This window comes from Sapajus apella, unplaced genomic scaffold (assembly GCF_009761245.1).
Source record: "Sapajus apella isolate SASKATOON/1434 unplaced genomic scaffold, GSC_monkey_1.0 scaffold35, whole genome shotgun sequence".
Taxonomy (NCBI): Eukaryota; Metazoa; Chordata; class Mammalia; order Primates; family Cebidae; genus Sapajus; species Sapajus apella.
The window spans coordinates 16,963,118-16,986,137 of NW_022436975.1; the positions used below are offsets into that span (position 1 = coordinate 16,963,118).

The 23,020-nt window shown below is 41.8% G+C and overlaps 1 protein-coding gene across 6 annotated transcripts in view; it reads left to right on the plus strand.

Moving 5' to 3' along the window:
* Nucleotides 1-9,464: 9,464 nt before the first annotated feature.
* Nucleotides 9,465-23,020, plus strand: part of TRIM55 (tripartite motif containing 55) — a 48,612-nt gene continuing 35,056 nt past the window's right edge. For 2 of the 6 annotated variants that reach the window (XM_032296224.1, XM_032296225.1), the window contains exons 1-4: nucleotides 9,465-10,006; nucleotides 10,869-11,041; nucleotides 17,212-17,377; nucleotides 19,311-19,406. In XM_032296224.1, the coding sequence (XP_032152115.1) occupies nucleotides 9,839-10,006; nucleotides 10,869-11,041; nucleotides 17,212-17,377; nucleotides 19,311-19,406 (603 nt within the window). In that variant the 5' untranslated portion in view covers nucleotides 9,465-9,838. Of the gene's footprint in view, nucleotides 10,007-10,863; nucleotides 11,042-17,211; nucleotides 17,378-19,310; nucleotides 19,407-23,020 lie in introns of all 6 variants that reach the window. The other 4 variants (XM_032296222.1, XM_032296223.1, XM_032296221.1 and 1 more) reach the window with 3 other exon arrangements.

Genomic DNA, 23,020 nt, shown 5'->3' on the forward strand with positions numbered 1-23,020 from the left:
TGCAGTAAGCATTAGCTGTTATCAGTGTGCAAGGAAGGGAGAAACATAAACATAAAGTGTCCTTTCCCTGGCAAACTGCAGAGATTTGGACACATTTCAGCACCTAAAGACCTGGCAAGCATAGCATCATACAGGGAAAGCCTGGGGGAATTATTCTAAGGGTTTGTAGATGCATTTACACAAATATATATGGAAGTGCTTGGAAAGAGGTGCTTGGATCTACTGTGTAAGGAAAGTAGGAAGAACAATTCTAAAAACACAATATGATGGTTAGATACATTATGGTGTGGCCATGTAATGAAAGATATATATAGCCCTCGAAATTGTATTTGTTAAGAACTTGTATTGACATGGGAAATGTTAACAGTTAAATGCTAAGCAAACAAAGTAGATATAGAGCAATATAAACAAGCACAAGTTATTTATAGAAAAGACTAGAAACAGGCCGGCATGGTGGCTCATGCCTGTAATCCCAGCACTTTGAGAGACCAAGACAGATAGATCCCTTGAACTCAGGAGTTTAAGACCAGCCTGGGCAAATGGTGAAACCATGTCTCTACAAAAATACGAAAATTAGCTGTGTGTGGTGGCATGCCCCTGTGATCCCAGCTGCTCAGGACAGTGAGGTGGGAGGATCTCTTGAACCTAGGAGGTCGAGGCTGCAGTGAGACGTGATTGCACCACTGCACTCCAGCTTGGGCGACAAAGGGAGACCCTGTCTCAGAATAAATAAATAAAAAGACTGGAAACATGCATTAAAATGTTAACAGTAGTGATCTTTGGTAATATGATTACTGTAGTATTTTTTTCCTTAAGATTTTAAACTATTTTCTAAGTTTTCTGAAATCAACATTGTTTTAAAATTAGAAATATGGATGACTTTAAAAAAAGTAACAGCTCACATCTACCCAGCACTTCCTACAAGCCAATCACAGCTCTAGGTACTTTACATGTTGTAACTTATTTCTCTCATAAAGAGAACACCAGGCCCAGATGGCTTCAGTAGTGAATTCTACCAAACAGTTAAGAAAGAAAAAAAATACACACATTTTTCCAAAAAAAAATTGGTGAAAAGGGAGTACTTTCCAACTCATTCTATGAAGCCTCTGATACCAAAATCAGGGAAAGACATTGCAGAAAAAGAAAACTATAGACCAATATAGCTTATGAATATAGATGCAAAAATTCTCAACAAAATTGTAGCCAAGTAAATCCAACAACATATAAAAAGGAAAATACATCATGACTAAGTGAGATTTATCTCAGAATACAAGACTGGCTCAACATTCAAATTCATAACGTTAAACAGATTAAAGAAAAAAAAATTATGTAATTATCTCAGCAGATGCAGAAAAAGCGTTCGACCAAATTCAGCATCCATTCCTGCTCTTTAAAACTGTCAGCAAATTGGAGGAGAAGGGAACTTATTCAACCTGATAAAGGACATCAGTGAGACACATGCAGCTTACATTATACTTAATATTAAAGAACAGTGCTTTCATCGTAAGATCAAGACCAAAGCAACGGTGTTCATTCTGAGTTTTCAGCTCTCGCCAGGGCAATAAAGCAAAAGAAATGAAGTAAAAGACCTCCATATAGGAAAGGAAGAGGGAAAAGTGTCTCTGTATGCAAATCTCACTTTAAAAAATATTGGTTACATGTTGAAATGATAATAATATTTTAGATGTTCTGGGGTTAAGTAAAATATAATATTATTTTTTAAAATTAGTTTTTAGATGTTTTAAATGTGCCTACTACACAATTTAAAATCATGTATATGGTTCATATTTGTCACATACATCTTATTTCTTTGGATAGTGCAAGTCAGAGATAGGCAAGGGCCAGATCACATCAGGTCTTGGGACCACAGTGAGAATTAATGTATACACACACACACACACACACACACACACACACACACACTTTAAGTTCTAGGGTACATGTGCAGAACATGCAGGTTTGTTACATAGATATACATGTGTCATGGTGGTTTGCTGCATCCATCACCCCATCATCTACATTAGTTATTTCTCCTGATGATATCCCTTCCCTAGCCCCTCACCCCCCGACAGGCCTCTGTATGTGATGTTCCCCTCCCTGTGTCCATGTGTTCTCATTGTTAAACACCCAGTCATGAGTGAGAACATGCAGCGTTTGGTTTTCTGTTCTTGTGTTAGTTTGCTGAGAATGATGGTTTCCAGCTTTATCCATGTCCCTGCAAAGGACATGAACTCATCCTTTTTTATGGCTGCATAGTGTTCCACAGTATATATGTGCCACATTTTCTTTAGAGGATTAATGTCTTTATCCTAGAGGTGATGTGGTCACTAATGGGATTTAAATAAGGGGTGACTTGTAAGAAGTGGATTGCAGAAGGGCAAGAGTGAATTAGAGAAATCAGTTGGGAGGCTGGGGTGGAGGGGAAGTGGGGAGTGGATATGAGGGGTGAAGGTAGAGCCAAGGTGGGGTTCAGACATGGGCCATTGGGAAGATCTTGGGCTAAAGCATTTGCTACTTGTTGCAACTGTTGCTGTTTATTTCTGGCACATGTATAATGAGTGTTTCTTATTTCCAAGAAGTGTTCCGAGGAAAGCAAAATATGTTCTTTTTCTACCATTTCCTCAGAGATCTTTATGACAAAGTAAAATTTATAAACAACAGATTTGAAGGAGTAATTATGAAATGAACAAAAGATTCCAAGCAGAAGTTTGCAAACCATCTAATGAAAGAAATGTCAGTGTTTACTGCTGTTAAGTGCTTTTCAAGTTCATTTCTCTTTGATTTTAGATTTTATGTCTCTTTTCATTAAAAATTTTAAAATCACATATCCAAGCTACCTATTGACAGGTAGACTGCTAAATAGAAAAGACTGATGACACAGGCAGAGGGAAAACATTAAGTATTTTGTAGATGTCATGAGTCAAGTCCTTAGTGCAAGGGGATGGCAAGAATCTTTGTATGTAAAGAGTTTTAGGTTGTATTTTTTGGAATAACTTTTAAAGTTGTTATATGGAAGAAAATTTCTAAGCCAAATAATGATTAGAAAGTGCTTTATCTGGGCCCATCCTGAGCTCCAGGATACCAAAGGAAATAACATTATGTCTTCTGTCATCAGGTGGGTTATATCTGGCAAGACTGGTGACAGAGCCTGGTGCTTGAACATCAGCTCATTGAAATCCCAAATGAAGTGTGGCCCTCTCTCCACTGGTCAGGAGTGGTGTTCTCACTAAAAAAGGAGTGGATGGATGGATGGACGGGTAGAGGCATGCATGCATGAATATTGCAGGAAAGAATTAACAACCTCACTGTCTTAGTTTAAGAGGACCTGGTCTGCACAAGATTAAGCATTGGCCTTTGTTTTGGCATGGCATTAAAATAATTTTCAGATTTAATTGGTGCTGGAGTTGACCTGAAAGTCTTGGTCCACTGGTGCCTTAGTGCTCCAGCCCAACCAAACTCCCTTCTTCAGCAATCACCAACTTTCTGCCTCCACATCCGCATCATCAGATGTTCTTTCCCTGTTTTAATTCTTCAGTCAGCCACCCCCTTTCTCACTTCCAGTGGACAAAAGAAAGTAAGAATTCGTCTTCCTTTCTACCTTAGAGGCTGAGCCAGGAACAAGAGCAGTTTTCTGACTCCTCTTGTTTCCTCTTTTACCGGGACTGCACTCTCTCTGTCTCACTGTTTTGCTTCAAACCATATCTGTTTTTTATTTCCTTTTAGCTCTGCTCTCCATCTAACCATAAGTTCCCTGTTCTGTTTGATAAACAAATGGCTCCTTAAACTAAGCCTGGATTATTTTCAAGTACCTGGACTTGCAATTGCCTGCCCCAAAGAGACAAAAGAGAACATGGGTAAATGAAATGCCAAGGATGTTCTGGAATCTTCAGGAATCCTTGGGATTTTCTAATGTCTCCTGTTCTCAAAATGCTCTGATCTATTTTGACAGTTACAATGAAGAATTGGTGCTGCTCTTCTGACCATTCTGGAGCCAGTGGGGATTCACATCACTCTAGCCAGAGAGTACAAAATCACCAAAAGATGGTGACCCAGTTCTTGTTGGTGAATTCTTCCTATGCATTTGAATTTGCCCCCAATATTTTTTTATATCTCATGGTCTAGGGCTGGTTGTCCAGTGTGATAACCACTATCCAGATGTGGACATTTAAATATTAATTTAATTTAATACAGTTTAAAATTTAGTTTCACAGCTGCACTATGCACATTCCAAGTACTGAAGAACCACATGTGGCTAGAGGTTGGACACCACAGATATAGAACATTTCCATCATCAACGGAAATTCTTATGGACAGTGCCCCTCTAAAGCATGGGTGTGGTGCAGCTTAATGGGTGAGATCATGGGCTCTGTATTCAAAAGATGTGTCTCTCAGTCTGCATCACAACTCAGCAGCCACATGACTCAGGGCAACTACTTAACTTGCTCAGCCACAATTGACTCAGTGGAGATAATAATACCTGAGACAGGGAGCTATGTTATGAAGTGATGGGTACTCAGTACCTATTTATCATATTTGTTGTGGTGATATAGTGGTGAAAATAATTTTAGCATCCTTTTTTCTCCCTTCTTTAGATGAAAAACAAACTGAGCTCTTATTGTGTAACAAAGAGCTTAGCTGGCCTTTGTCCCCAGTCCCTCAATGGGAGCCTCTAAATCCTTAGAATTTCTCGAGTGATAGCCATGCCTTTGTTATTCATCGTGGGCCCTGACAGTTTATGCTAGTGAGACCACTGAGGATGGGGGCTGGCCATGTCAGAAAGACCAACCATGAGATGAGAATCTTGGGGCTTTGAGCCAAGTGATGTCAGTCCAACCTCCAGGGAGGCAAGGAGAAGCTGAAGATTCAGAGCAGTCACATGGCTAATGATTCCATCAATCATGCCTACATAATGAAACTCCCATAAGAACTCTGGACACAGAGGCTCAGGTGAGCTTCCCTGGTTAACAGCACTCTGTTACACATTCATGTGCCAGGAGGGTGATGCATCCTGACTTCACTGGGAGATGGCATGGAAATTCACATTTGGGATACCCTGCAACCTTGCCCTATGCATTTCTTTTTTTGGCCAGTCTTAATTTGTATTCTTTTTTGCTGTAATAAAACCATAATTATAAATATAATGTTTTCCTGTGAGTCATTCTACCAAACTATGGAGGTAGTGGGGAACCCCCAAATTTGTAGCCAGTTGCTCAGAAGTGCAGGACCTGGGAACCCCAGAGTTTGCTGCTCATGTCTGAAGTGAGTAAAGACCGCGCCCTTTGCTTGTGAAATTTGACCTAACTTCAGGTAAGTCATGTTAGAGTTCCATTGCAGATCTACATCTCATTCCTGGGTCCTGGCCCCTGAAAAAGCCTGGTTCCATTTGGCCTGGCTGCTACAGGTTGGAAGAAGTCAAAAGCCTTCTCTTTCTGTTGTTACCCTTCAGCATCACATCCACAATTGGGTGCACACTGAGGTTCCTAGGGACCCATCTCATTTACCCAGACATATCTGGGAGACTGGACCACTGTTAAAGGAGGGGAGGGTGTCTTATGTCTCCCTGAAACTTATAAAACTAACCTGTAGCCCAACCACCTTGGGCACCTGTTCTCAGGACTTCCTGGGGCTATCGCATGTTAAGGTCCTCATATTTGTCTCAGAGTAAATCTTTTCCAATATTTTACAGAGTTTTACTCTTTTTCATTGACATTCATCAACTGGACTCTTAGTCCTGTGGGATTCATGCTGGTTTCCTGTGTAACCTCCAGGGACAGTTCTAAGGAAAAGTAAAAGGCAGAAAGCAAGAAAGAACAGAGAGGAAAAAAAAGAGAGAGGAAGATAGAGTTCAGCTCTGTAACCCCAGAGCTTTGGGAGGCCAAGACAGGAGGACGGTTGGAAGCCAGGAGTTTAAGACCAGCCTGAGCAACATAACAAGACCCTTGTCTCTGAAAAAAAAAAAAAAAATCAAAAAATTAGCCGGGCATGTTGGTGCACACCTGTAGTCCCAGCTACTCAGGAGCCTGAGGTGGGAGGATTGCTTGAGCCCAGGAGTTTGGGGTTTCAGTGAGCTATGATTGTGCCACTGCACTCCAGTTTGGGCAACAGAGTGACCCTCTGTCTCTTAAAAAAAATACTGTTTCAGAGTTGTTTTTTCCTACAAATACTGCTAAGTTAGGTTATGGACCCCACTCACTTACAGATGACAGAACTGAAATACTGCTAGGTGAGGCCACTTTCCAAGACCACAAAGCGTGGTAGATGTAGAAGCTGAGAGAAAGCCTGCCTGTCTCTGACTCACTCTGCAGCCTCTCACTGTATCATCGGCTCAGGCATCTGAGTCATCTCTGTGGATTCTACTTTCATAGCAGCCCCAGGGATCGTTTCCTCCTTCCTTCCCAATTGCCATCACCTGTGCCAGGGCTTCATGACCTCTCACCTGGACTATTGGCAACAGCCTCTGATCTGGCCTTTAGCTAGTCACCTTCATGCTAATCTAACCCAATCATCACTGCAAGATCAATCTAACTAGCCACTGCTCTCATGGAAGTGTCTCAGTGAGAAACTTTTAACGACTTCCTGCTGCTTAATTTATTAAGTGTTAAAAACTCTTTAGCACAGTATCATGGCCAGCCAATGCTTGAGCAGCATGCCCGCACTCCAGCTCAAGCCACCGTGGCCCTGAGATCCCCTGCACACCTGTTCATGCCCACGTTGCTGCTTCTGTGCCTTCTCTTGGAAAGCCCCAGCCATGCCTCACCTCACCACATCTATCCCTCTGAGATCCTCGGTGCAGCAGTTCAAATGCTACCCCTACCCATGAAGCCCTTCTGATTCCTCCAACCCTGAAATGCTGTAGCTGTTGTGAAAGGAAAATAAATCTTGGGACCCCAAAATCATTAAGCCAAAGGGAAAAGTCAAACTGAGAACCGCATCAGGCAAACCTGCCTCCCACATTATTCCTAAATAAGATAGTGACAACAATTAAAGAGCTACATACCTTCCTAACAATTTGCACATGGAAATTCCTTACAGGCCCCAATATCTTTACCCTAAAACAGTTTTATTGAATTTTACCCTGACAGCTTATCTTCACAGGCATGGGACAAAGGACAGAACTCTAAGTCATCTCTCTGCTCACCTGAGACAAATGCATATCTGATTGCTTCCTCTGATATAAAAATGCAGACTCACTGAGCTAAAGGAAGACATAAATGACTATTATACCTCTACCCACTGCCCAGCCCCCACGTGTAAATTATGTATTTGGTGAATGGCTGATCAAAGACGCAAAAGAATGCAACCATTTGTCTCTTATCTATTCACAACTTAAAATTTTTTTTCTCTGTCCCCAATATCCACCTTTTCCCTTTAAATATTAAAGCCTTTGAAATCATCTTTGGAGAAAGGCACAGACCTGCCTCTTGGCACATACCCTTAACCTTGACCAAATGAACTTTCTCAGTTGATTGAGACCTGTCTCAAATACTTTTTGGTTCGCACTCTTTATCACATTTTATTGTGTACTATGTTCTGTGTGTGCGTGTCTCATCTCCACTCTAAGACTGAGCTCCTTGAGGACAATGACCTGTGTCTTGTTCATCTTTCAATCCCCAGAGCCTCACACAATGGAGAGACACTACACATATCCAAGGAATGTTTTTTGAAGGAATGAATTCCTTCTAAAAGAAAAGACTCTGCTACACTGTGCATGATTAGTTTAAGTGCTTTTCCTTAGATTGCAAAGTCTCTTGCAGTAGAAGTTTAATCTTTCCTAGAAAATATCTCGCATATTGTGCTCAGACCTCCCCTCCATAGCCCATGAATTGATAAACACAATTAACTGCCTAGGCTGGGTGAACCGAAGTAACTCAGTAAAAAAATTTTACCAGTTTCCATCCTCATTGTAGTTGCTAAATAAATATTGAAAGGAGTAAGATAATTCTCCAAAGATCCCTGATATGTTTATGAATACATATAACTTATTATTAGTTAATGAGCTTATTAGATTCTCAATAAGATCTCCATGCATACAGCATTAAGACCAAACATAACCAGTCACACTGACCTACACTTTACTGGTAATTAAGTTCACACTAGAGATACATTAACAAAATATGTTCATTGTCCAGAGTTTTTAAAATTAAGGAGAAAGCAAGCCCAAATTCATCACAGATAAACAGACATGGATTTCTTTTTCATTTTTGATCTGATTTAAACAATATTTAATACAATATATATTGGTTAAACTGTTGCTTCACAAAATCATGGTGAAGGTCACAATCAATGTTTATGACTCAAGAGCAGACCAAGAATATCAGAAATGACCAGGGAAACTATGGTTTAAAAAGTCACCTTGGAGGAAGGGGAAATGCATGGGAGTATGGGCGATTCGGAGGCGGATGAAATGCAGATGTGGAAGCAGGACTCCATTTATACTTCAGTTGACAATGGCATTGGTATCTGTGCCCCGAGGGATGGCAAAATGAAATAATAGATCTGCCACCCCCAGGCCCCTGTCAGTTGCTACCTCATTACTGATTATTGTTGCGAACTATTACATAATTTAAGAATTTAAATAATCAGTAAAAGACTGTCAAATTTTCTTTGTGTTTTTGGGTGTGTAGGGGGATGGGACAGTGTAGGATGAATGAGGTCCAAGGAAGACGACAGCAATGTGGAAGAGAAAACAGCATACTAGAGTTGTTTTATTATGTAACTTTTTTCTCAAATAATCAGACCATCCACTGGTTTTCAATTTTTATGTGTGCATGTATTTATTTGGTGGATACCTTTATGGTGAAAGGATTTCAATTTAGCTTTTATTTATTTATTTGTTTGTTTATTTATTTATTTTGAGACAGAGTTGCGCTCTTGTTACCCAGGCTGGAGTGCAATGGCGCGATCTCAGCTCACCACAACCTCCGCCTCCTGGGTTCAAACAATTCTCCTGCCTCAGCCTCCTGAGTAGCTGGGATTACAGGCACACGGCACCACGCCCAGCTAATTTTTTGTATTTTTAGTAGAGACAGGGTTTCACCATGTTGACCAGGATGGTGTCGATCTCTTGACCTTGTGATCCACCCGCCTCGGCCTCCCAAAGTGCTGAGATTACAGGCGTTGAGCCACCACACCCGGCCTTCAATTTAGCTTTTAAATTGGAATTTTTCAAAGACCACAACCCCAGCTGGCAAAGATGAAATACTTAACATTAAGAGAGTCTTTTTGAAGATTGCCCTTATGAAGCCAGAATAGTAATTTTCAAGACATGTTTTGCTCATTTTCACCTAAGAAGGTGCTATCAGGCTACTTTCGACTCAGTTCCTATACTCTCAAGACAGGGCTGATGTTTGTTACACAGTCAGACTCTCGGGCTGTGTTCTGCCCCTTCCTGGAGAAGCCGTCACCAAGTTCTCAGTGAGCGTTCACAGAGGGCATGGCTCAGTGGCTAGGCATGCACATTTGCATTTGTTGTTGACAACTGTCTGCTTCGACCTCCTTCTCCTCACAACCCCCATCTAAATGGGGATTGTAATCCTCCTTCCCACCCACTCTCTTCACTCCCTGGGGTAAGAATGTTGACTCCTGCTCTCCATCACCTGTCAGGATCCATCCTGCTGTCACTGGCTTATATGGACAAGTCAGCCCACTGTCACGTGACCGCAGGCTGCTAAAAACAGCTCTGGCACTCACTCCAAACCAGGGCCTGAAACAATGTCCTCCACTGAGAGAAACGTAAAGGACACTTGATCACACAATCCTTGGAATAATATCCAGGAAACACTTGCCGGAGCCACTCGCAGCACCCTTCCCTGGCAGCGCACTTGGGGACGGCAAGGAGATGAGCGCATCTCTGAATTACAAGTCTTTTTCCAAAGAGCAGCAGACCATGGATAACTTGGAGAAGCAACTCATCTGTCCCATCTGCTTAGAGATGTTCACAAAACCTGTGGTCATTCTCCCTTGTCAGCACAACCTGTGTAGGAAATGTGCCAGTGATATTTTCCAGGTAGGTTTGTTTGGAATTTGGTCAGGGGGAGGGGGTGGAAAAGATTCCCTCCTCTTGGAATTAAATACTTAACATTGAGGTGAAATCCTTTAAAAAACTTTATAAGGTTGCCGGGCACAGTGGCTCATGACTGTAATCCCAGCACTTTGGGAGACCAAAGCAGGTGGATCATCTGAGGTCAGGAGTTTGAGACCAGGCTCACCAACGTGGTGAAACCCCATTTCTACTAAAAATACAAAAAAAAAAAAAATTACCTAGGCCTGGTGGCGGGTGCCTGTAATCTTAGCTACTCAGGAGGCTGGGACAGGAGAATCGCTTGAACCCAGGAAGCAGAGGTTCAAGGTGAGACGACGTCGCGCCATTGCACTCCAGCCAGGACGACGGAGCAAGAGACTCTATCTCAAAAAAAAAAAAAAAAAAAAAGGTTGCATTTACTTTCAAAGAAAAACACCTTTCTTTTAATGATTTGCTTTGTGTTCCTCTTTACTCCCAAATCTAGTTTTATCTTAAGACTAAGAATAGTATTTGTTTCTTTTTAAAAAAATCAAACCATTTAATGTTTCAAAACTATACATAAGTAACTGCTAAAGACATTAATGTGGAGTTTCAGGCTGGAACTTTGGTTCTGAAAATGATGGATGGAAAAGCACTTTGTGTGGACAATGGTATATTCACAGATGACTGTGGATAAGGTCTGACCCTGTGTTTCTGGAACACTTGCTGAGAAAGCCCTGAGGGATGATCTTATGGCAAGCTTAAAGTAGAAGTTCATGTTGTTTGTAGTAGCAGAGAGTGAAAATAAGTCTCAGAGAAGCTACTTGTGGCATTACCCAATTCGTTTTTTCTTGCTTGGCAAGAACAGGCCTCTAACCCGTATTTGCCAACAAGAGGAGGCACCACCGTGGCATCAGGGGGCCGATTCCGCTGCCCATCTTGTAGACATGAAGTGGTTTTGGACAGACATGGGGTATATGGACTTCAGAGGAATCTGCTGGTAGAAAATATCATTGACATCTACAAGCAGGAGTCCACCAGGTAACACTCTTCCATGTGTCAAGCCCATGTGAAGCTTGTTTTTGTTTGTTTGTTTAATGGGTTGCTACACTGAATGCTCCTTTATCAATCAAAGACTATGTGTTTTAAGGGAAAATGGTTTTCCAAGTCAGTCCTTCCCAATGAGAGGAGAGTTGCTCACAGGAGGAGAGAGGGGAGCTGGTGCCCATGCTTTTGTATAGTATAAGAATGAAATCACTCATTAACACTAATCCATTCCAGATGGCGATGTTGAAAGAGACTTACTGCTGTCTCTCTCCACCTTAAAGCTTGGTATTACATACATTTTTACACTTTTTTGCACTTCACAGATCCTTTGTAGCTCCAGATCCCTACAAAGAAGAAAAAAAAAACCTAGTAAAAACTTAACAGAAAATTAATAGAAATGGCATCTTCCAAAATAGCCCAGTTCCTAGTTCAGATAGTGTTGCCTTAAAATTGTTTGGATGATAATAAAAACAACCCTCCAACATAGTTTGTCACTGTATTTACTCTAAGGGAAGTTGCAAAGCAAGGCAAAACCCTGGCCTTTAGGGACTTAAAGTTCAGAGACACGAGGAAAGAAAAAAGATGAAATTCAGGTAATGATTCCCCATTCCTTATATTGTATTTACTACAGAGTCAGCATTCGCTTGTTGATTGTGAATAGCATTGTGATAGCATTATATATCTATTCATTCATTAAAAAAAATAGAAAATGCTTCTTATTCATCAAACCACATTGGCTATAGAATTCCTTTCCTAGACACAACTCTGCGGGGAGCTCATTCCTAGAAGGCACGGTGTGAAGAGCCCCTTTTCAATTGTGCACAGGTCAGTCCAGTCCACAAAGCTTAATAGCCATATTGAGACCATCTAGAAATGGCCTCATTGTGATTCCATTAGGGGACATGTATTTATGGAACATCTGCAGGGCTCTAAGAGGCTTGTGCTGTTGGAAGGAAAGCTGTTCTATAAATCTAACATAATTATTATAATTATTATAGCTATTAATTTCCGCTAAAGATCCAAAACTAAATTAGATAGTACCAGGATCTAGATGGGTTTGGGGAAAAAGAATTGCTGATGACATATTGCAGAGATTGCAGCTGGCTGTTTCCCTTGCTTCCAAAGTCTCTTGACGAGAACAAAAGTACTATTGCTGTTGGTGTTACTTTACAGATTTGATTTCATTGTGTTTCACTACTTTAAAATACAAATACACACTGTCTCTTAAAAACTTAACCAGCCAATTAATAGCCAATTAATTATTAGGTTGATGCAAAAGTAATTGCGATTTTTGCAATTACTTTTCACTGCCAAAACAGCAATTACTTTTCCACCAACCTAAAATTAAGAGAGTTTATATAACAAGAGTTTCATTGCTAATCCTAAGCCTTGCACAGAATAGTTGCTCCATAAATCCTAGCTGATCAAGCAATACCACAAATATTCTTACATAACAAGTTTCAGAGCTAGTACAGTGCCTTGCACAGAATGATTGCCCCATAAATCCCAGCTGATTAAGCAACACCACAAATATTCTTACATGTTCTATTTATTGCAATAAATTTATGTTTTGTTACTTGTCACAGTGGGAACTTGAGACATGAAAAAATGGCAATACTTGTTATAAAATCCAGAGAAGAGATGTTAAAATTTGCAGTATTAGTAAAACTACAAAACACATCTCCACCTTAACTATGACGTTGGCTTGCTGCAGCTGCCAAAAATAGTACCTAGGGCTGGGAAGTAAGTTGCATAAAAGCAATGAACCAAATTTCCAACAATAAAACTCATAGCTGAGTGGACTAGGGATGCTTTTGTGATTTTCTGTGATTTTGTTATGTTTTTTTTTTTCTTGAATTTGAAACTTGCCTGTGGGAAAATTTTACTTGGTAGCAAAACCACAAGTTGCACAGAGCACTTGGCCACATGTCTCGGAGGAAACACAGGTGTCCCCTGGGGGCAGGAAGCCTTACTAGGCCAGAACCTTGAGCCTCAGGGTACATTAGGTAACCCTAGAATGATCTTGTTATATAGAGTGAGAAGAGTTCAGCTGTGGCCATTGGAAGGGGGTGGGAGTGGTGCCAATCACAGACTGAGATGTTGTTGATCAACTCTGACCTCCTGCAGAAAGGCTGGAGACTGTAGGTCTCCACAAAAGCTGGCATTTTTGTCCAGAATTCTGCATGGTGCCAGACTAGCCACAGTTGAGAGTAGGAGCTGGTAAGAGAAGGTACTATTTTGGTTATATTAATAATTAGTATAGTAATAATTAACTTTAAAATATAACAAGTAAACTACTATGTGCTATGTGCCAGACACTGTTCAGGGTGCCTGACACATGAATCATGTGCAGTTCTCTAATTCTCACAACAATCCTGTGAGATGTTCATTATTATAATTACTACTAAGCTATTAAAAGTTTTTAGTGTCTTAAAGTAATTAACTTACACAATTTTGAGAATTCAGTACAAGGCCTCTGAAGAGAAATGCAGTCTCCACCCTGTTCTCTCTTTACCCCCAACTCATTCCCCAGAGTCAGCCACTTTTAATTCTTTTAGCTGTTTTTCTGCTATTCATCACCAGTGACATGTGCATACTACTGGTATGCTGCTATTCTCTGATTTTTCAGTTTCAGACATTTTCTATTGACTATTCACTGTAGATGATTAGGATTAGCCCTCCTCGCATGGCTGGGCTTCACCATCTACTTGGGAATTCCTTTACCCTCCCGTGGGTTGAACTCCTTGCTCCTTGGATTCCACGTCTCCCTGTTTGCTGGCTTACTCTCTTGTTTTTATAGAGCACATCCTCAAGTAATCTCTTAAAATGTGCACAAAGTCCTTCTCTTTTCATCCTCTTCCACTCCATCACCCCCTACTTCTGCCTTTAGGACTCCCGGCTCCTGCAGTTCCAGACCCTTTCCAGGGTTCCATAGCTCAAGTCAACTTGCTTATTGTAAGCTTCTCACTGCAGGAACATAGCAGAACTAAGATGCAACTCAAGTAGGTCACGTCCATTCATCCAGACGTTCCTAATTTCCAACATTTGGTTGACATCTCTCATTTGCTGTCATCTGTGCTCACTTTTTGTCCTTACTGATTTATGCCCTTTTATTTCCTTATTCTCATTTCACTGGGATTCCAGCAGAATAAATACATAAATACATACACACATAGATACATATATAAATAAATAAATACACACCTATGTTCATTCTGCCACATTTGATTAGAAGACCCTTAATCCGATTTTTGATATGAGTAAAAATTGAGAACAAAATAGGTTAAGTAACTTGCCTAAGGCCACCATTACACGAAGAAGCTGAGCTGGAAAGAAGCTTTAAGATCAGTTTGGCCGGGCACTGTGGCTCATGCCTGTAATCCCAGCACTTTGGGAGGCTGAGGTGGGCAGATCACCTGAGGTAGGAGTTCAAGACCAGCCTGACCAACATGGTGAAACCCCATCTCTACTAAATACAATAAAAATTAGCCGGGCTTGGTGGCAGGTGCTTGTAATCCCATCAACTTGGGAGGCTGAGGCACGAGAATCCCTGGAACCCGGAGATGGAGACTGCAGTGAGCCAAGACTGTGCCATTACACTCCAGCCTGGACAAGACCAAAACTCTGTCTCGAGAAAAAAACAAAAAGATCAGTTTGACTGCAAAGCTACTGCTTGAATTGCCTCACCAAGACCAGATGCCCACCCCTCAGAAAACTCTAGAGTGATCCCAGGAATCTCAGAGACCAGAGACAGCAGGCTATAGACTCCTCAGTCCAGCCTACACTGAACAGTGAGGAGCCACGGCCAACGTTTAGCACTGGGCCCTGACCACAGCTATGAGCTCGGCTGCTCTCACCTCATAAACATGTATTTATGTTTTCTTTTACATGCCATATCTGTCCCAAGTCTGTCACATGTTTTAAATTGTACAGAGGTTTCATTATACACTCAGTTATGAGTGGGTGGTGCTTCTAGGGCTGGGCTACAACCCAAATAAGAAAAACTCAGTGAGGAATATGGGAAATCGTTCGCAGTTTATATAGCACCATGAAAAAAATAAATAAACTGAATCACAAGCAAAACTAAATGTAGAGCCTCATGGCTGTTTTCGCATTTTCAATATTTGCATATACTTCATAGACCTGTGCTCTATGACATTATCTCATCACAGCTGTTGACATCAGAACAGCATGTGGGACCCAGGCTGCCCACTCTTGCTTAAACCATGTTAATGACATGGTGGAGATACCTAAGAGGGAAGAGTTTAGAGGGGAAGAAGCCTTTGACCAGCCAGAGACCAACTCTCCAGTCCAAACCCCAAAGGGCAGTGTCATTTATTAAAGAAGTAATCAGGATGTTGTCTGGTCTCTTCCTCCGCCATTCAGGAGTGCCAGGTGACCCTAGGCTTTTCCCATATTTGCCATGACTTCTCTGGCTGGGTGGTGTTACACTAGAGCACAGGGAATACTGTCCATTAATAGGTCAAATTCCCTTTCATTGTCTCTCTCATTTGTGCAACAAATATTTACTGTGCCACTGCCTCTGTGTGAGGCACTTATCTGAGTACTGGAGATGCAGCAAAAAAGAAGATGCATCATGGCCCCTGCCCTCATGGAGCTGATATTCTAGTGGAGGAAACAGACAGACCTGACAGGGAGATAATTTTCTCAATTGTGGAGTTGACTTTCCTTATTTGAGTTCCAAGTATGTGGTCAAATCAGAAGGTCATAGACTTCATGGAAAGCATATTGCTGCAAGACCAGACAGAAATTCCTTTTGCAATAATCAGATTCTAAAATTTTGAAACTGGAAGTCCATGCAATTTTCTGACGAGACTCAGGGCTTCTCCCAGTGTTTAGCCTAATCTCAAGTACTTGACTTCCACCTAGCAGCTTATAAAGGAAAATTAGTGTCTTACAGAGGTACATCAGCATGTTTTCTGCCTTTCTCTGAGTTCTGGGGCTGCAGCTACAAGATACCACACATCAAAAACAATGGGTTTCAAACACTTGTGATCGTGATTCACAGTAGGAAGTGCATTTTATGTTGTGACTACTTACTTATATGGATGGATGCATACACGCACACACACACACATACATATTTACACACATACACACACACATTTTTGTTTAAGTCACATATATACACACAAACAGCTGAAACAAAAGTTTCAAATATCAATACTTATTCTTACCACAAGTAATTCACAGCATTTGCTATTCCATTCTATTTTTATTTTAACAATGCTGATCATAACTTCTTAAATTGATTTCTTGGCCTGTAGTAATTGATTTCATGGCTCATAAAAAACCTGCAGTTGTTTAAAAGTGGATCTTTATAACAACAAAAAAAATGTAGTCCCAAATCTAAGATGTTGCTAAATAACTATGTGTTTGGAAATTTTAAGAAAGCCTCTGGATTTGGATTTGAATTTTTCAAATACTTCTGTAAACTATTAACAGCCTCAGTCATTAGATAGGATATATCAGAATTCCTGGGGTTTATATAAGGAGGTACACTCACACCTGCCTGTCATACACAGCTACTTCCAACCAGTACTTGAATTAGTAATCAGAAGATTTCTGTTCCCTGTGAGCCACACCTATCCTCACTCCTTCAGGTGAGAAGGGTGTTTTCTGGGGACAGAGGCTATAGAGGAGGGATCTAGCTCCACCCAAAAGCTGGTGCAAACTTGACTGTCAGTTCATCAGCAACTTCCTGTTCTTTGTCCATAATGGGAAACTGTCCCTTGAGAAACTCATGAGCGTGTAGACACAGTGCTGGAACACCTTCCTGATGGCTCACCAGGGTCCAATGTTCAACTTTCAGGAATTTCACTAGCAGGTTCTTCAACCTTAGATAACTTAAAATTGTCCACGTGGAAATACACCATGGAAACCGGCAAATGGTGCAAATCAGTCTCTCCACGTCTCTGTCCCCACCCCAAGCAAGGTTGTGAGAGATTTGCCAGCACCTCACTGCTAAACCTGCAGGGAAGCTGAATTTGGTGGGCTCCAAGCACATGAAAGGGCCCCTGGGAGTCTTCTGGAATAGAGTTGCTGGGTATACAGGGAGGAGAAGGAATTTGCAAGGCAGATCACCAGTCTCTGCTCTGCCCCAGTGAGAGCTGATGGACATTCGTCTGCCTACCTCCTCCCAGGCCAGAAAAGAAGTCTGACCAGCCCATGTGCGAGGAGCATGAAGAGGAGCGCATCAACATCTACTGTCTGAACTGCGAAGTGCCCACTTGCTCCCTGTGCAAGGTGTTTGGTGCACACAAGGACTGCCAGGTGGCTCCCCTCACTCATGTGTTCCAGAGACAGAAGGTAACAGAGCTGCTCCCTTCCTCCCACACCCCATCCCCATCCCCACTCCTCAGGGCCTTCCTGGGGCCAGCGTGAGTGTTTCCTTGTGGTGAAGGAGGAAGCCTAAGTCATACAGGGCCACGGAACACTGGAGGGCACGCAAGGTCTGCAGGAAGATATGTGCACAGTTGTGCACAAGGCACACACTACATTCCCTGGAAGGTGGTGGGGGGAAGCCAGATAGGGGAGCGGTGCCCAGGTTCAGGAAGGGGTGCAGAAGGACAGGGTCCCTATTTTTGTGCCCTTTGGAGGTTGCTGAAGATGAGCAATGTTAGGGGACCCAGCAAAAGCTCAAACTGCTCAAGATTATGTGAAGCTTAGACGGCAGATAAGAAAAGGACAGTTTTTTACCCTAGTCACAGAATACTTTTTTTCATCCACCCATGAAAGGTTTCTTTGGCCCTCCTCAAGTCCTTTTCTCCTGCACTGTTAGTGAGGGAGGGTTACAATAGTGACATGCAGTTATAGAGCAGCTTTAAAACACACCCTTGTGCTGGCCCTCCTGTCACCCGCGCCAGTTGCCTAAAGGTCCCTTTGAGTGTGGTGCGTCCCCCTGATCCCAGGGCCTCAGCTGTAGCCCCCTAATTCTGACCAGAGAGAAAGAGAGTGTCTCCATCAACACATTACCAATCTGCTAGCCTGGTTTCATGCACGAGCAGGTCAGAATTTATCCATCTGGTACAGATAAAAGTGGAGTCAGGTACTCCAGTAGGTGCAGCCACTCCAGGCACTGAGAATTTGAGCAGTTCCACCTCTCAGTATCTTTCATTTAGACTAATCAGTGTTTTATTGTGAAGAGTAGTGTTGGAATCAAATTTGGAAGCAAAACTCTTGGGCAACACCAATTACAACCAGTGGCCACTACGTGCTAAAGAGGCAGGATTTTTCAAGTTATCCACAACATTTGTTTATTTTTCAATGCAGTTACAATTTATTCCCCCTTCTCTTCTGCCCACCTCCCCTAAAGTCAAAGCATGATAGAACTGGATGGTAGCTGTTTCACACTCCTCCTCTCAGAGCCTGGAGACTCATGTGAGATGGAGAGAAGGACAGACTGGTGGGACCCCCATCCTTGCTCCTGTTTGGCCAAAGCAGCTTCACCTCCATATTAGCTTTCATTTGAAGAAGGTTCTGCAGCTTTAAAATATTTTATAAACACTGTTCTGGTCCAATCTTCTCTTTCTAAATGTGAGAAAATTAGGTTCAAAATCAAATATATGTTTTGCCCAACATCATAGAGAAGTTGGGAGTAGAGTTGGACAAGGCACATGGATCTCCCAAGGGCCCATCCAGTGCTCCTGGTCACTCCATCAGCCAGCCTTGGGAAGGGGGGAAATAGGAACAATGGAATCTCATCCCAAGTCAAAAGAGCAAAGGAATTTCAAAGTTGACATTTCTCCCCTAGAACCAGTTCTTTGTTTCAGTGCGAAGTCTGTAATGACTTAGTCTAATGTGTGTTTGCATCTGTATACACTATATTATTATGTCTATAATAAGTATATGTTAAATAAATGAGTATTTACTATATACATTTCCCAAGTAAAACTGACCCTGAGTTCCACTAGGTAAAGAATTCCATTTGGGTCCCTGAAGTCACATATTGGGCTCCATGCCATTTATAAACAATACTTAGAATTCTTTACCTTGAACATGTTGATCTCAATATTAAGAATGTGATGAAAACTATGAAACCTTTTTGTGCACAAATGCATTCATAAACAAAAGTTTGCTTGCAATATCAGGCAGTCCACAGGCCTCCAAGCTCTCCTTGTTACTCCTTAAGGGTTGCATGGATCCTAAATTAAGAACCCATAAAGACAATATTATGACCAATACACAATCGGGGTGACTAGGAAACCCCTAAGATATTGGGTTTGTGTTTTCTCTTCATTAGTCTGAGCTCAGCGATGGCATCGCCATCCTTGTGGGGAGCAACGATCGAGTCCAGGGAGTGATCAGCCAGCTGGAAGATACCTGCAGAACTATCGAGGTGAGTCAGGTGACTTCCACAGGTTCTCAATCAAGCCTGCGACACCGGGTCTTTATGGCTCCCTCAGTGCCACACTAGACATCCCTATTCCAACCTTTCATTCTTTGCATCTAGAATGGCCTCCTTCCTGATGTCTCTGAAATATTCACCTCCAGCACAGAAAGAGACATTACCACAGGAGTCATGAGGCGGATGTTACCACAATTACCAGGGCTATTGCTGCATGTGTTGTTCTTTCTTCCTTTGGAAAGATTAGCTACAAGAAAAATATATTCCCCATCATGGAATTCAGTGTTGTTGCTATTATAGCAAGCTTTCTTGGTGGAAATCTAAACTGTCTTAGAAAATTCTCGCCAGTGCTTTAGACAGTCATATGCAGGTTTGAGCTGCATACCTCCACTCTTACAACGGTGCTGCGAAGAGGCCTTCAGGAGGAGAAATGGCTGTAGTTAGAGAATGGCTCAGTGGTGGGATCTCATGGAGGCCAGAGTTCTGGCTCATCTCCACTTGCCCTCTGCCTGGCCCAATGCCTGGCAAATAATCAACGCTCAAAAAAAATTTTTTGCTGAATGAATAGATGAGTGGCTGGTTGTTTAGTTCATATTTGGGCTTGCCATACAATAAATACAGCAGATCTACATGTCCCTCAAGATCAAATAACCATGCTATGACTAGAGGCCTTTAAAGTGTAGAAACCTGAAGAGGTTTAGCTATGTGGCAGATACATTTTCAGGAATTAAAGATTCACCAACTAGTTACAACCTGCTACTCGGTGCAGGTGCAAGACACCTGGGTTCAAGTCCAGGCCTGGCTCTGTAACCCAGAGCAGTCCATTACCATCTCCCTGCTCTAAGCTTTGGGGTTACTGTTTTTGTAGTTGGACCTCTGTGCAGAGTGGAGGTGTGATGCTGCTCAGTTCACGACATGTAGTTCTCATTGCTGTGTGCAAGGCCTCTCCATAGATTGCCACTCTAACATGTTTGACATTCTGTTTGTGTTTTTATAAAATGTGTATTGTGTAATATGCATGTCTTTTAATTTTATAAATGATATTGTGTGGTATTTTTCATTCTGCTTCTTAGTTTTTAAAAAACTAAACATCAGGCTTTTAGTTTTTTTGTTTGTTTTTGAGGTGGAGTCTCGCACTGTTGCCCAGGCTGGAGTGCAATGGTGGGATCTTGGCTCACCGCAACCTCTGCCTCCTGGGTTCAAGCGATTCTCCTGCCTCAGCCTCTCAAATAACTGAGATTATAGGGACCCACCATCACATCTGGCTAATTTTTTTGTATTTTTAGTAGAGACAGGGTTTCACTCTGTTGGCCAGGTTGGTCTCAAACTCCTGACTTCCTGATCTGCCTACCTCAGCCTCCCAAAGTGCTAGGATTACAGGCATGAGCCACCACGCCCAGCCAGCATTATGTTTTTAAGTTCCATTTGTGTTGCTACAAGGAGATTCACTTCCTCAGTTTTCTCCTCTGTAAAAATGGAGCAATCATGGTACTTACTTTATAAAGTTACTATGAAGAATTAAATAAGCAGAAGCAAAATGCTTAGCACAGTGCCTGGCATATGGTGAGTGCCCAATAAATACTGTTATTATTATTTTATCATTAGAAAGGCAAATTCTATTGAAAGCTAAAGGCTATTTCCTAAATGAGGGCTTTAGGACATTAGCTATAATTATTTCATTTTAAATTTGTACATCATTAAAATCAGTCTCATTTCTTCACCACATTCATATTCCTGAAAAGATCCATGATCAATCTGGGATCCATTTATAGAAGGAAGGTTTTCTCTTGGTGAAGAGCCGAAGGATATTTGGAAATAGACAGTACCAACTTCTTTCTTTGTACTTATTTACAGTAGAGGCAAAATACAATTCAGTCACATGCTGTGAATCAGCACTCCAGGGTGGTACCAAGCTGAGGTTCGAGTTTATAAATAGGAGCATGTTGCTTGTGGGTGAGCAAGGTAATCTCAGGGCTTTACTGAAGATGTCTGTTGGAAGGAACAGGCTTTCTGTCTGGGATGGAGAAGCTGGAGAATGCACAGGAGAAGAGCCCTGTGCAGGGGAAGCGGGGCATATGAGCCTTAAGCAATTTGATTCTTGAGCAAATGCAAATGATTGGGGCTCCATTTAGCCAGCATCAGAGGACACCAACGGGGCCTCAGAGATTTGACAACAGGTTTTCTTCATAGAAGCCAGTCAGGGGCACAGTAGGAAGTGCTGTTTTTATTCCCTGAAATGACAAGAAGGAACAGGTTTGAAGTTCAATCAGCATAAGGGATTAGTACAGATGTCAGGAAGAACATTCTGGCAGGGAAAGGCAGGATCATTACCCCCATTCTTATTGGCAATACCATTCATTAAACATGACACACTTTTCTAATAAGTATTTTCACAGGTAGCTAAAGGAGGGCATATAATCACTCTCTTCAGGACTTTACGATGAGACTGCAAATTGGCAGGAGTCTTAAAAGTTAATCTCTTCTACCTGTTTATTTCATTTCTGGGACTTCAGGAAATAAGATGAAAAAACATAGCAAATATATGTTTTTATTTATTATTTAGGATGTATGTTTATATATAACAATATAGAAAGTACAGTTGTGTACCATGTAACATTTTGGTCAATGATGAACTGCATATATGATGGAAGTCTCATAAGATTATAGTATCATATTTTTACTGTAACTTTTCTCTGTTTAGATATGCTTAGATGCACAACTACCATGTATTACATTTGTCCATAGTATTCAGTACTGTAACATGCTATACAGGTTTGTGGTCTAGGAGCAATAGGCTGTGCCATACAGCCCAAGTGGGCCGTAGGCTCTGCTGTGTAAGTTTGTGTAAGTACCCTCTGTGATGTGCACACAATGAAATTGCCTAACGATGCACTTCTCAGAACATACTCCCATAGTTAAGCAACACGTGACTGTGTATATTTATATAGATCCTCCTATACATTCATGGGAAGAAATCAGGAATGAAAAACACCAAAAGGTTAAGGCAGTGAGTGGTGGGACTGCAGGTGATTTTCAGTGCCTCCCTTATATTTTTATAAAGTGAGTCTGACATTTTTAATAACCAGCAAAATAAAGAATGAGTGAATATGATTCACATGAGCATAGCTGTCTCAGAGCAGTTTAGGTGGTTCATCTGGAGATGTAGAGACTGTCTCAAAGCCCCATGGAGGTCTCTGACTTTATGATTCCCACTTCACACATTAACCTTCGTTTGAAGGATCCCTGAGGACGGGGATGGCCACAGATGGCCACCATGTGCATCTGTCATCGCTGAGGTGACCTCCCAGAGCCAGTGTCATATCAGTGGGCAGAGCCCAGAGGCTCAGCTTCTTGCCAGCCTTCAAGGCAGGACAATGTAGAGCAAACCAGGTCCTCAGCTTGCAGTGAAACAGTCCTAGCTTGAGCACCAGGCGGATTCCGAGCCAGGGTCAGGGCCACAGAGCTATTGTGTCTCCTGTTCTGCCTGGAGTTCATCTCCCTTTCTGGCTTTGTGCACCACCTGCCCAGAAACATTTTCTGAGAAGCTATGCGTGGTTCCTGACCAGGGGGTGGGGAGCTGTTGTTAAAGAATTCTCTTTTCTGAT